This window comes from Dreissena polymorpha, chromosome 12, assembly GCF_020536995.1.
Source record: "Dreissena polymorpha isolate Duluth1 chromosome 12, UMN_Dpol_1.0, whole genome shotgun sequence".
Taxonomy (NCBI): domain Eukaryota; kingdom Metazoa; phylum Mollusca; class Bivalvia; order Myida; family Dreissenidae; genus Dreissena; species Dreissena polymorpha.
In genome coordinates this window covers 30,974,365-30,986,208 of record NC_068366.1, presented here as the reverse complement: position 1 = coordinate 30,986,208, position 11,844 = coordinate 30,974,365, and the positions used below count along the sequence as shown (strand labels likewise).

Here is an 11,844-nt window from a genome sequence, read left to right as displayed (position 1 = left end):
TAAAATTGACCGGATTGTCAGTGGACCATCCCGACCGTTTTGCCCTATTGCCCTCTTTACCGAAGAACGCGCGAATGACGTAATCATGACGATAGTGTGTGCAGTAAACAACCCTCTTGACAGGACGTTCCTTTATATCTTGCGGAGAGTATTTCTGCGCTTGTACACACTGTAGACGATGGAATCTACCCCAAGCAACTTGCTTAGGTAAGTTCTATAGTGTTTTATAGCATAAGTACTATAATTGGCGCTGCGAGCACCAAACTTGCAGTATTTTCACTTATAAACAATCGGCTATTTTTAACCGTCAGCGTTCAAAGTCAGCCATCTTGAAAATAAATAAAGTTTCATTTAAATTTAAGTTTCTTATCGTTGTTTTGTTCACTTTTAGTGAATAAAATATTTCTTTAATATACTTAAAGTACTTTTCATCAAACTAAACCGATTTCGTCGGTTTTTGTCAGCTTATTGCCTAAATTTTAGGTTTAACTATTTACGTCATATTGCGGTTCGCTGAACCGTTTAACAGCTCATCTGTGACGTCTATTTTTAGGTTGTTTATGTTTAATGTGTTGAATTGTGAATTCTATTTAAATCATCACACGTTTATATTTAGAGCAGTGTTTATTTACATTGCTCTGTCGCATCTGTAACTTGTTTCGGCTCCATATAAGCCATCTATATTAAGCTGGCTGTACATCTGAATTGTGATTGTTTTGTCTATTGTCTATCGTCAGGCGAATCGCCACATTTTTAGGTAATCAGCATAACGTTTCAGTAGAGTATTTCTACTACTCAATTTAATTCTGATAATTTCATATTTTCATCATTAATAATTCCGCTATAAGTGATGATGGATTTGAGTGTTCTTCGTATTGAATTTGATTGTTTCATTGAATTTGTTTGTGTAACTGTATTGTAGTGAAAACAATTCACTATTTATCAAGTATTAATTGGTGAATTTCTAGCTTTTTCTCTTTGGGTGTATTTATATACTCAAATAGATATCAGTAAAATTTGATTTGTTATTTTATCACAATTTCACTATAGTTATCGAGTAATAACTGGTGAATTTCTGACTTGTTCTCTTTGGGTGTATCTATATACTCAAATAGATATTTTATCAGCAAACATTAGAAACATTCATTTGTGACTTAATTACAATTTCACTAGTTATAAGGTAATAACTAGTGAATTTCTTACATTTTTCTTGAGTAGTGATATACTCATACAGATATTTTATCATTAAAAATTATTATGCATCGATTTGTGATTAAATCACATTTTTACAAGTTATAAATTAATAACTTGTGAATTTTTTGCTTTTCTTGTTGGGTATAATTGAAACATAATTTCACTACATGTGAGATTCAATACTTGTTACTTTTATTGAAATTCGTGCTTTGATTATTAAATTGTATGACATCATTGTGTTTGTGTGTTTTTCAAATGCAATGTCATTTCAAGTTTACGGGGTATTTGAATGTGTAATATTCCCGTGATTGTTTTTGTCTGCTTGCACATTTCAATTTGTGTGACCTATATTTCATTAAAATATACGTGCATTGTGTGTGCTGTTTACCCGTAAAATTAAAATCGGCGTTGCAATATTTGTCCGCTATTTCTTTCACACATTATTTTAATTACATAAATAAAAAAAATAAAAATGAATCGTGTTCAACTAGTGGATATTGACACGGCGCCGGTAACGGAACTACAAACGGTTCCAGGTATCGGCACCAGGGTGGCCCAATCAATTGTATCGTACCGGGAATTTCACGGTAGCATTACACCGGATGCTTTGGTCAAACTCCCGTATATACGACCATCAAGTCAAATGTGGAATATGATAAGATTCAGCAAATCTGAGTCAGGGACCGTGAATGAGTTGGAAATTGTGAATGAGGGTGAGGATGAAGGTGAGGGGTTAGAGGCAGCTAGTGAGCTAGTCGTTGTGCCGGACACCAATTTGGGTTTGGGAGTAATAGAAAGGGTGACGGCAGCGATTGATAGTGCGTCCCTTAGTGGACCTCCTGCATCATATATCAAATCATCTGATGCTAAGAAGGGGGATCAGGGGGCAAGGTCAAAAGTGATACAGGAAAGGACGGAGGTAGGGTTTAATCAGGGGTCAGTGGAACAGTCTGTACAATATCTGACTGTGACACCATCGCCAATGCCAATGGAGCCTAAGTCTGTTCACTACCAGGCCGCAACTCAGCCCAGTGCGGCAATAGGGTGTCAGCAGAGGTCATTAGAGCAACCTGTACAGTATAGGTCTGTGACTTCGACACAATATATTCCGATGAGCCATAGTGTGCAGTCTGGTTCATACCAGGCTATGGCTCAAATGCCCCAGGCACATGGGACGTACCCTGTTCAGTTCCATGCCATGGGGCATGGGGCACAGCCTGGTCAGTATCAGATCATGACACGTGTGCCGGTATCACAAGCGGGTCAGCTGCAATATGTGTTGGTTGGATCTCAGGGTCAATTAATTGACCCTGTAGACCAACCACATATGACATATATGACCTCGCCTGTACAGTCAGGGTATGTTGCCGCGCCACAGGTGGTACCTACACCGCAGGTGTGCAGGAGCGTAGCAACCCCACGTTGTGTTTCGCGACATGCTTCACATGCGGTGCGCGGTGCTACCAATAACACGGTTGCAACACCTGTTGGCCAGAGAGCTATGCTTTTAGGTCAACAGAAATCTAGAATCCAGTCCTTACGTAAAGCACTGGTCTATGATGGTCGGGGAAGCTGGCATGCTTTCCTGACCAAATTTGAAAAATACGCGGGTATTTTCGAATGGGATGACTTTGAGAAGCGGGATTTCTTGTGTCTCTGTCTCACCGATAAGGCAAGTGAGTACTATGCCTTAGTGATGGACAGGGAGGTGGAGCTGGGCTACATAGAGGTAGTTGACAAGCTCGAGAGGAGGTTTGGTTACCGGGAATTGCCGGAAACGGCAAGGGTAACCTTTTCGGGTGCGCGACAGGGAGAGGAGGAGTCTGTGGATGACTGGGCGGACAGGGTTTTGACCCTTGCTGGTAAAGCCTTTAGGGGTTTGCCAGAGGAGTATATGGTGCAGGAAGCGATCTTGAAATTCTGCATGGGAGCTAAGGAGAGAGAGGCTGGGGAACAAGTTATAAATCAGCGGCCTGTGTCAATAGAACAGGCAATTGACAAACTAAAATGGGCTATCCATACTCACGGGTTAATGTATGGAAGACCAAAGTTGGTGCGAAAAGTGGAATGTGAGGGGCAGGTAGAGGTTGCTGAGGTGAAGGTGGCCTCTCAGAATAGACTGGTTGAAAGGGTGGTCAAGTTGGAGGAGAAAATGGACATCCTGATGGGTAAACTTGACCAACTGTTGGCAAGACCCACCAGAAGCCAATCTCCATCCCCAGCCAGACGCCAATGTTTTAATTGCAACGAGGCAGGGCATTTCAAAAGGGACTGTCCTAAACTTAGGAGCAGGACACCGTCCCCGGCTAGGGGTGACCGCTGTTACCGTTGTAACGAGCTTGGTCACATGGCCAGAGATTGTCCCAAACAGGCAAGTGATAAAGTCGGTGATACCCCTAGAGAAGGTAGGAAGGTGTCTTTTGCCGATTTAAACGGCAAGGGGTCAGTGTAGAGGGTCCAGACCTGATCCACAATGATAGGGGCCCACCGGTCATAATCAGACAGATAAGGTCTGATTCGATGTTCCGGGTTAAAGTGAGGCTGAACGGCCTTGCAGTACAGGCTGTAGTAGATACGGCGGCTGAGGTTACCTTGGTTTCGGACCGGGTAGTGGCTCAGTTGTCGGAAAAGGTTCCGGTGTTGGAACATGTGTACATGAAGACTGCAGGGAGAGGTCTGCAGATGAATGGTTCCATTGTGGGACCAGTAACCATCCAACTGGGTGATATGGTTTTTCAAGAGAGGGTTTATGTAGCCCCTATTGAAGATTGCATGTTGCTCGGGCTGGATTTCTTGAAAAAGCATGGAGCCACTATCGATATCGTAGGGGCCACCATGTGTTTAAATGGCCAGGTAGTTCCCATGGCTCAAGAAGGAGAGTTAGTGGAGGCAAGAGTGGCAAATGTGACTGTCGCTCGAACTGTTGTCATACCACCCAACTCGGTCGCCATGGTAAAGTGCTCTTTGGGAAAACCAATCGGCACCTTTGCAGTGGAGGCTGAGTGTGGTGATGTGATAGTGCCTATGTCGGTCCATGTTAGTGAGGCTGTGCTACGGCTACCAATGGTGAACATGTCGGGTCACCATGTAAGGCTGAAGCAAGGGAAATTGGTTGGAAAGGCAGAAGAGGTACGTTTAGTGAGACCATTGCCCGAGGAACTGACCTCAGTAAAGGTGGTACGAGAGGCGGCAAAATGTGATAAAGATATCACGGTGCCAGACCATCTCAGAGACCTTTATGAACGTTCGAAATTAAACTTGAGCGATGAAGAACAGGTGCAGGTGGCTGGGTTCTTACGTGAGTTTGAGGATGTATTCGCTAAAAACGAGTATGATCTTGGCAATTTTACTGCTGTTGAGCATTGCATAGACACGGGGGAAGCCAAACCCATTAGGCAGAAAATGCGTAGGACCCCTGTCGCCTTTGTAACGGAGGAAGAGAACCATCTTAAAAAGATGTTAGAGGCGGGGGTGATCCAGCCGTCTAACTCAGAATGGTGCTCCGCGCCTGTGTTAGTTAGAAAGCGTGATGGGTCCGTTAGGTGGTGTGTAGATTACAGGGGGTTGAACTCAGTCACGGTGAAGGACGTGTATCCTTTGCCCCTGATTGAAGACTGTATAGACATGTTAGCTGGCCAGAAGTGGTTTCGAAGCTGGATGCTAATTCTGCTTATTGGCAGATTAAGATCAAGGAGTCAGACAGAAAGAAAACTGCTTTCACAACTAAGTATGGGCTATTTGAGTTTGTCCGGATGGCATTCGGTCTATGTAATGCACCGGCGACATTTTCTCGGGTTGTAGGCTTAGTACTGCAGGGTTTGAACTGGAACAGTGTTCTAGCCTTTCTTGACGACATCCTTGCTATGAACAAGACATTCGCTGAACATATGCTTACAATACGGGGGGTATTTGTCAGATTACGCCAATACCAACTGAAATTAAAACCCGCGAAGTGTGAGCTGTTTCAGCATAAGGTGGAGTTCTTGGGGCGTACTGTAGGACCAGAGGGTTTGGGGTTGTCCTCAAATGACGTTAGGGTGGTGGTAGACTGGCCAGTGCCAACCTGCTCTAAAGATGTAGAACGTTTCTTGGGATTGGTAAATTACCACCGAATGTTCATATCGGATTATGCCGGACGGTCGAGGGCGCTGTATGAAATAGTTAAAGACTATCAGTGGGGGGATGACCAAGATACGGCCTTCCTTGATTTGAAGGAGGCCCTAATGTCCGCCCCGGTTTTAGGACTTCCTAATCGGAATGACCCTTTTGTACTTGACACCGATGCTTCTGATAAAGCAATTGGTGCGGTTCTCAGTCAAATACAGGCAGGGGCTCCTAGGGTTGTTTGTTATGGGTCATATGCGCTGACTAAAGAACAGAGGCGGTATTGTACCACGCGGAAAGAATTGCTAGCGGTAGTGAGGTTTACTCGACAGTTCCGCCACTACTTGCTGGGCAAACGTTTCACGGTTCGCACGGACCACAGTAGCCTTACTTGGTTATTGAATTTCAAGGAGCCACAAGGGCAGATAGCTCGCTGGATGGAGGAGTTGAGCCAGTATGATATGGACATAGTCCACCGTGCTGGCAAGAAACATGCAAATGCTGATGCATTGTCACGATTGCTGGTTGATGGAGGAGACCATTATGAGCATGGTGTAACCCTTGAGGTTTTGCCATGTGGTGGTTGTCCGAAATGTACTAGGGCAGAAGAACAATGGGGTGGGTTTATTCGCGAGGTGGATGACGTTGTTTCTCTAGCACCGGTCATAATCCAGGAGGTAAGAACCGGAGAAGACTCTGGTGTCGAGAGTACTGATAGAGCCGCTCCAGTCCAGGACCGGGACGCTCTACTTAAAGAACATCAGTGGGCGGATGACGACTTCCGGTTTATCCGGAAGTGGTTATTGCATGGTACCGAGCCTCCTGATGGAGAGTTGTTTCTAGCAAACGCAGCCTCCAAGTTTTATTGGATTAATCGCCAATGTTTTAAATTGGAGGCGGATCTGCTTTGGCGAATCGACCCAAAGTCAGATCGTCAGCAGTTATTGGTTCCACGGGAATTGCGCCATGAGATCCTGGTGCTGAACCATGATATTCCTCTGTCAGGACATCAGGGCGAACAGCGTACTATTGAAAGGGTTAAGGCCAAGTATTTCTGGTACCGCATGTCAAAGGACATAATCAAGTACGTATCCAGTTGCCCGCGTTGCTCTGTAAGCAAAAAACCTAACCGTAAGGCTAAGGGCGAGATGATAAAGTTTCATTCTGGACTCCCAATGGAGAGGGTGCACATTGACTTTCTAGGTCCTTTGCCCTTCACGAAAAAGGGAAACCGGTATGTGATGATGGTGGTGGATCAGTTCACTAAATGGGTAGAATGTATACCGTTGCCTTCGCAGACCGCTGAGGTTACTGCAGAGGCAGTGGTAAATCAAGTGTTCTGTAGGTATGGGGTACCTATGGAAATAATGACTGATCGGGGTACCAACTTTGAGAGCATTCTGTTCACGCAAATGTGTAAATTATTGCACATTCATAAGACGCGAACAACTGCCTATCGACCAAGCACCAATGGTCAAGTGGAAAGGTACAATCGCACACTCATGGATGCAGTCCGTTGCTATGTAGGTTCCCGAGAAAATACTTGGGACGAAAATCTACCGCAAATCGCGGCGGCAATGCGTTCATCAGTGTGTAGGAGTACTGGTTTCACCGCTAACCGTATGATGCTAGGGAGAGAGGTTTATACTCCTGCTGAGTTGGTTTACCCATTACCACCTCATGAGGCACAGCCTGTGACTGAGTATGTCCACAATCTAGAACAAAGTATGGTGTCAGTCCATGAAACCGCTCGCAAGTGTTTAAGCGGATATCAGGCTCACATGAAGCGGGATCATGATGTGAGGTTATGTCAAAACTCCTACCGGGTTGGTGACATGGTATATGTGCTTAATGTGTCGGGAAAGAAAGGCAAAGCTAAGAAGTTGTCGCCGCAATGGACTGGGCCGGGGGTTGTAGTGAAAAAATTCACCGATTTCCTTTACCAGGTCCGATTACGAGGGAAGAGGGTTAATGTGAATCATGACCGATTGAAAAGTTGTAAATTGAACAACCTTCCTGCCTGGGTGGTTCGAGAGCGAGAGAGTTGCGGTCTTGCGAAAGATGTGCAAGATGAGCAAGTATACTGTATGTGTAGGGGGATTGATGATGGTTCCTTTATGATTGCTTGCGATGTGTGTGAGGAGTGGTACCACGGAAAGTGTGTGGGTGTCACGGAGGAACAGGGTGAAGAAATAGATCTGTATACATGTCTAAGTTGTAGGACAGGTTAGGTCTATACTTATCGTATATGCCGGTAGCTTGTGAAGCTCAGGCACATTATATTATAAATATGTGGTGTTTTGCAGAACGCCACGTGTGGTTTGTCGCATGGATGGGCGTGACATATTTATTGAGGTCGAGGAGGCCAGCGGTCGGGGTACGCTTTGGAGTTCGGGGCGGGACCTCGTCATTGAGCTGGGGACGATGTTGCCCTTGGACCATGGTAGGGTAGAAAGGGCGGTGGAAGGCCAAGTAAGTTTGGCCAGGAGGAGAGGGCGCCTAGGGTTTGTATCCGAGGTCAGGAAGTACGGCCATCAAATTCTTAGTGATTCGTTCATTAAGAGGGTGTTGGCCGGTCCTGAAAAACAACGGAGGACCCCTGGGGCTTCACTGAGCGGGAGGCCCCGGGGTACTGTAGAGTTGTCCAGATCGAGACCAAAGCCGGCTCCGATCCTGACAGCGCTGGACTTCCCTGCGTTGCCAGCACAGTTGGGATCGGAGGGGGTCAAGGTTGAACCTGGGGTAGAGTCACTCGTGCCCAATCCTTCCTCGCTGGACACACTTGTGTTGCCAGTAGGGTCGGAGTGTGGGAGGGTGAAGGTCGAACCTGAGGAGGAGGCATTTGTCTCCGATTCGACATCGCTGGTTGTCCCTGAGTCGCCAGTGAGGTTGGTGGAGGTCAAGGCCGAGCCTGAAGGGGAGGCCTTCATGGCCTCGCAGCCATCAGCACTGGACTTCCTTGTGTCGCCAGTGAGGTTGGTGGAGGCTGCGTGCAAGGTTGGCCCCGAAGAAGGGGTCATCATCATCTCTGATGAGGAAGACATGGAGGTTGATGCTCCTTTGGCGGCTAACCTTGACCAGGAAATTGTGGGGGAACCTGGTTTTGCACGGCCTATAGATGAAATGGCAGAGCCCGCAGGGGCAATGTCACTTCAAGGTAGGATGATAAGAGGTATGGACCGGTGTGAGAGACGGTCCAGGCCTCTTGATAGAGGGGCAGAGTTTAATGGAGGGGTTGGGACCAGGGATAGATCCCGGTCCCAGCAGGATGATGTGGGTTTTAAGAGGAAAAAGACCCAGGGTTGTCCCGTGTGTGGATTAAGGGCAAGATCGATAAGACACCATGTTGAGGCCCGGCATTTTCCGCCTGTGTTTCGTCGGGAGGCATGGGAGAATCCGGAAAAGGACCATGTGCGGTTTAGAGGGGTAATATGCGTCATCAATAGTCTGGGTCTCCAGAGCTTTGATGAGGCTATGCTTTTCGTGGGCCGCCAGAGGTTATCAATTTCGGAGCAGTCCTGCCTGAACGACAAGGACCAGGTCTGGTTAGAAAGGGTCTCTCGCAGGTTTATGTTTTACATTCCCCCTATATTCCACGTTGCACGGGTAAACTCGCGAGCGCTCCTCTTCCACTGGAGAGTGTTGGCCGCGTTGCTGAAGCTATGCAGTCAAGAGGTAAGAGACGATTTCTTTGCCCAAAGGTTTGTCAGGCGGCGCGGCGTGGTCCAGGTGACTGGGTCGACTCAGGCAACTGAGTTGATGCAGAGATCCGGACCAGATTGTTGTGTGGCGGCCCAGGCTACTGGGTCGACTCAGGCAACTGAGTTGGTGCAGGGAGCTGGATCAGATCGGAGTGTGGTCATGGAGGCTCAGGCGACTGTGTCGAGTCCAGAGATGGATTTGATTCAGAGACCCGAGCCAGTCACTTGTGTAGAAAAAGGGGCCCAGGTGATGGCGTTGACTCAAGTGGCAGAGTCGGTCCCAGAGCCCGGGTCTCTAGGGAATGAGTGTGAATTGGGTGATGACTTTGAAATTGCACCTGTGGTTCAAGAGTGGATTTCGGTTAGGAATGCTGAACTCACCGCGTTCGACAGCCACTTTCACTTGGACCGCAGTTATAAGACGACCAAGGTTGGTTCTATTGAGGCGTTGGTGGGGCATACCGTGGGGCCAATGCCTGAGGTACCAGTGCGGGTAAATGGGGGAGTTGCAGTTTTCTGCGATCCACCCAACTACCCAAGGGAATATCCCAGTGTCACTGGTTTCGGGTCGGCTGTCGGGGTACATCCTAAGGCGCCTCTAAGGGACGTTAAAGGGGTGGTAGGACAGGTGGAGAGAGAGTTGAGGAAGGATGGGGTGGTAGCGCTTGGAGAGATCGGTTTAGACAGAACCGTGCCTGAAAGAGAGTGGGGTAGGCAGGAGGAGATGTTTGTAGGGCTGTTGGAGCTGGCTTGCCCTAGGCGACCAGTTATTTTGCATATTCGGGGGCAGGACACGTACTCTTGTGAGGCTAGTGCCCTTGCCCTCCGACTCATGCAGAAGAACGTTAGTCCGACTCAGCGGATACACCTCCACTGCTTCACGGGAACTCTCGATCAGGTTCTGAGTTGGTCCGCTGCATTTCCCCGTTGCTACTTTAGCATCTCAGGTCTGGCTGCGCGTTTTGATGAGGTGCAAAAGTCAGCTGTGCGAGGGATTCCGGCCGACCGACTCCTAGTTGAGACCGATTCTCCTTACTTGCGAGTCCGAAGTAAGAAAGACAATACTCCGGCGTACGTGGGTGAAGTTGCAAATACGGTGGCCCAGATCCGAAAGGAGACCCTCAGGGAGATATTGCGCACTACTGCTGAGAACGGCAGGCGTCTTTATAACCTGTAGGGTTCGGATACTGGAAATAGTCTGTTGGCGAGTTGGGGATCGAACCATATGAGGGTGACGCGGTTGCGCGCGCCCTTTAACTAGTGATTGAGGCGGTCGGATGTCTGTTAAACACTGGCCAAGGGGCGTCGATAATAGAATGTGTCAGGATTCAGTGATGTGGTCTATGCTTAAGGAAACGGTTGGTCAAATTATCAAATGAGTGCTCTGGGTTTAAAAATAAATAAATAAAATACAAAGGTCACATGGTGATAAATAAATAAAATACAAAGGTCACATGGTGAGTGGGTAATGCAAAGGAAAAAACTAGCCAGGAATGTTTCTGTAAGTATGAGATCATATTGTGTGGTCTTGGAACGTGGTATAGGGGTGTGGCAGACTGTCTTGGTGGGGTGAAGAGGAGGGCTATAAAATGGGGAGGAATATGGTAAAATTGACCGGATTGTCAGTGGACCATCCCGACCGTTTTGCCCTATTGCCCTCTTTACCGAAGAACGCGCGAATGACGTAATCATGACGATAGTGTGTGCAGTAAACAACCCTCTTGACAGGACGTTCCTTTATATCTTGCGGAGAGTATTTCTGCGCTTGTACACACTGTAGACGATGGAATCTACCCCAAGCAACTTGCTTAGGTAAGTTCTATAGTGTTTTATAGCATAAGTACTATAGTACCACAAAAGTAAAATAAAGAACAAGAGAAAGGTTACACCTCACTATTAAAAAACGTAAATATTGACGGGGCTACATATGTCCCTTGACATATTGCTTTCATATTCTGCATACTTCTTTACCAATATGACCCCAATCTATAAACAAGAGCAGACAACTGTAACAAGCATTTTGTAAGAAATATGGCCCCTTTTCACTTAGAATATGCATATTATTGATAAATCTATGTTAAAATTTGCGTACCACCTCAAATATTTTCTATGTCCCTTGACATATTGCTTTCATATTTTGCATACTTCTTTACCAACATGACCCCCAACACATAAACAAGAGCAGACAACTGTATCAAGCATTTTGTAAGAATTATGGCCCTTTTTCACTTAGAATATGCATATTATTGATAAATCTATGTTAAAGTTTGCGCACCACCTCAAATATTTTCAATGTCCCTTGACATATTGCTTTATATTTTGCATACTTCTTTACCAATATGACCCCAATCTATAAACAAGAGCAGACAACTGTAACAAGCATTTTGTAAGAATTATGGCCCTTTTTTCACTTACAATATGCATATTATTGGTAGATCTATGTTAAAGTTTGCGTACCACCTCAAATATTTTCTATGTACCTTGTCATATTGCTTTTATATTTTGCATACTTCTTTACCAATATGACCCCAATCTATAAACAAGAGCAGACAACTGTAACAAGCGTTTTGTAAGAATTATGTTCCCTTTTTATACTTAATAAATTGAAAATTTGGTTAAGTTTTGTGTTTAGGTCCACTTTATTCCTAAAGTATCAAAGCTATTGCGTTCATACTGGCAACACTTACTAACTATCATAAGGGGACTGTGCAGGCAAAGTTATGTAGCTCTGACTGGCATTTTGACAGAATTATGGTCCCTTTAATACTTTACAACTTCTTTAAAACCTAAGCGATCGATGTAATTCAATTATGATCCTCTCCCACTTAGAATATGCCTATATTAC

The 11,844-nt window shown here is 46.0% G+C and overlaps 1 protein-coding gene across 1 annotated transcript; it reads left to right on the top strand.

Annotated features, from left to right (window-relative positions):
- The first annotated feature begins 1 nt into the window (after nt 1).
- LOC127853096 (uncharacterized) lies at nt 2-10,868 on the top strand. The gene is made up of 2 exons (XM_052387296.1): nt 2-207; nt 7,605-10,868. The coding sequence occupies exons 1-2, from the start codon at nt 179-181 to the stop codon at nt 10,174-10,176; spliced, it is 2,601 nt and encodes an 866-aa protein (XP_052243256.1). The 5' UTR covers nt 2-178; the 3' UTR covers nt 10,177-10,868.
- Nucleotides 10,869-11,844: the final 976 nt, after the last annotated feature.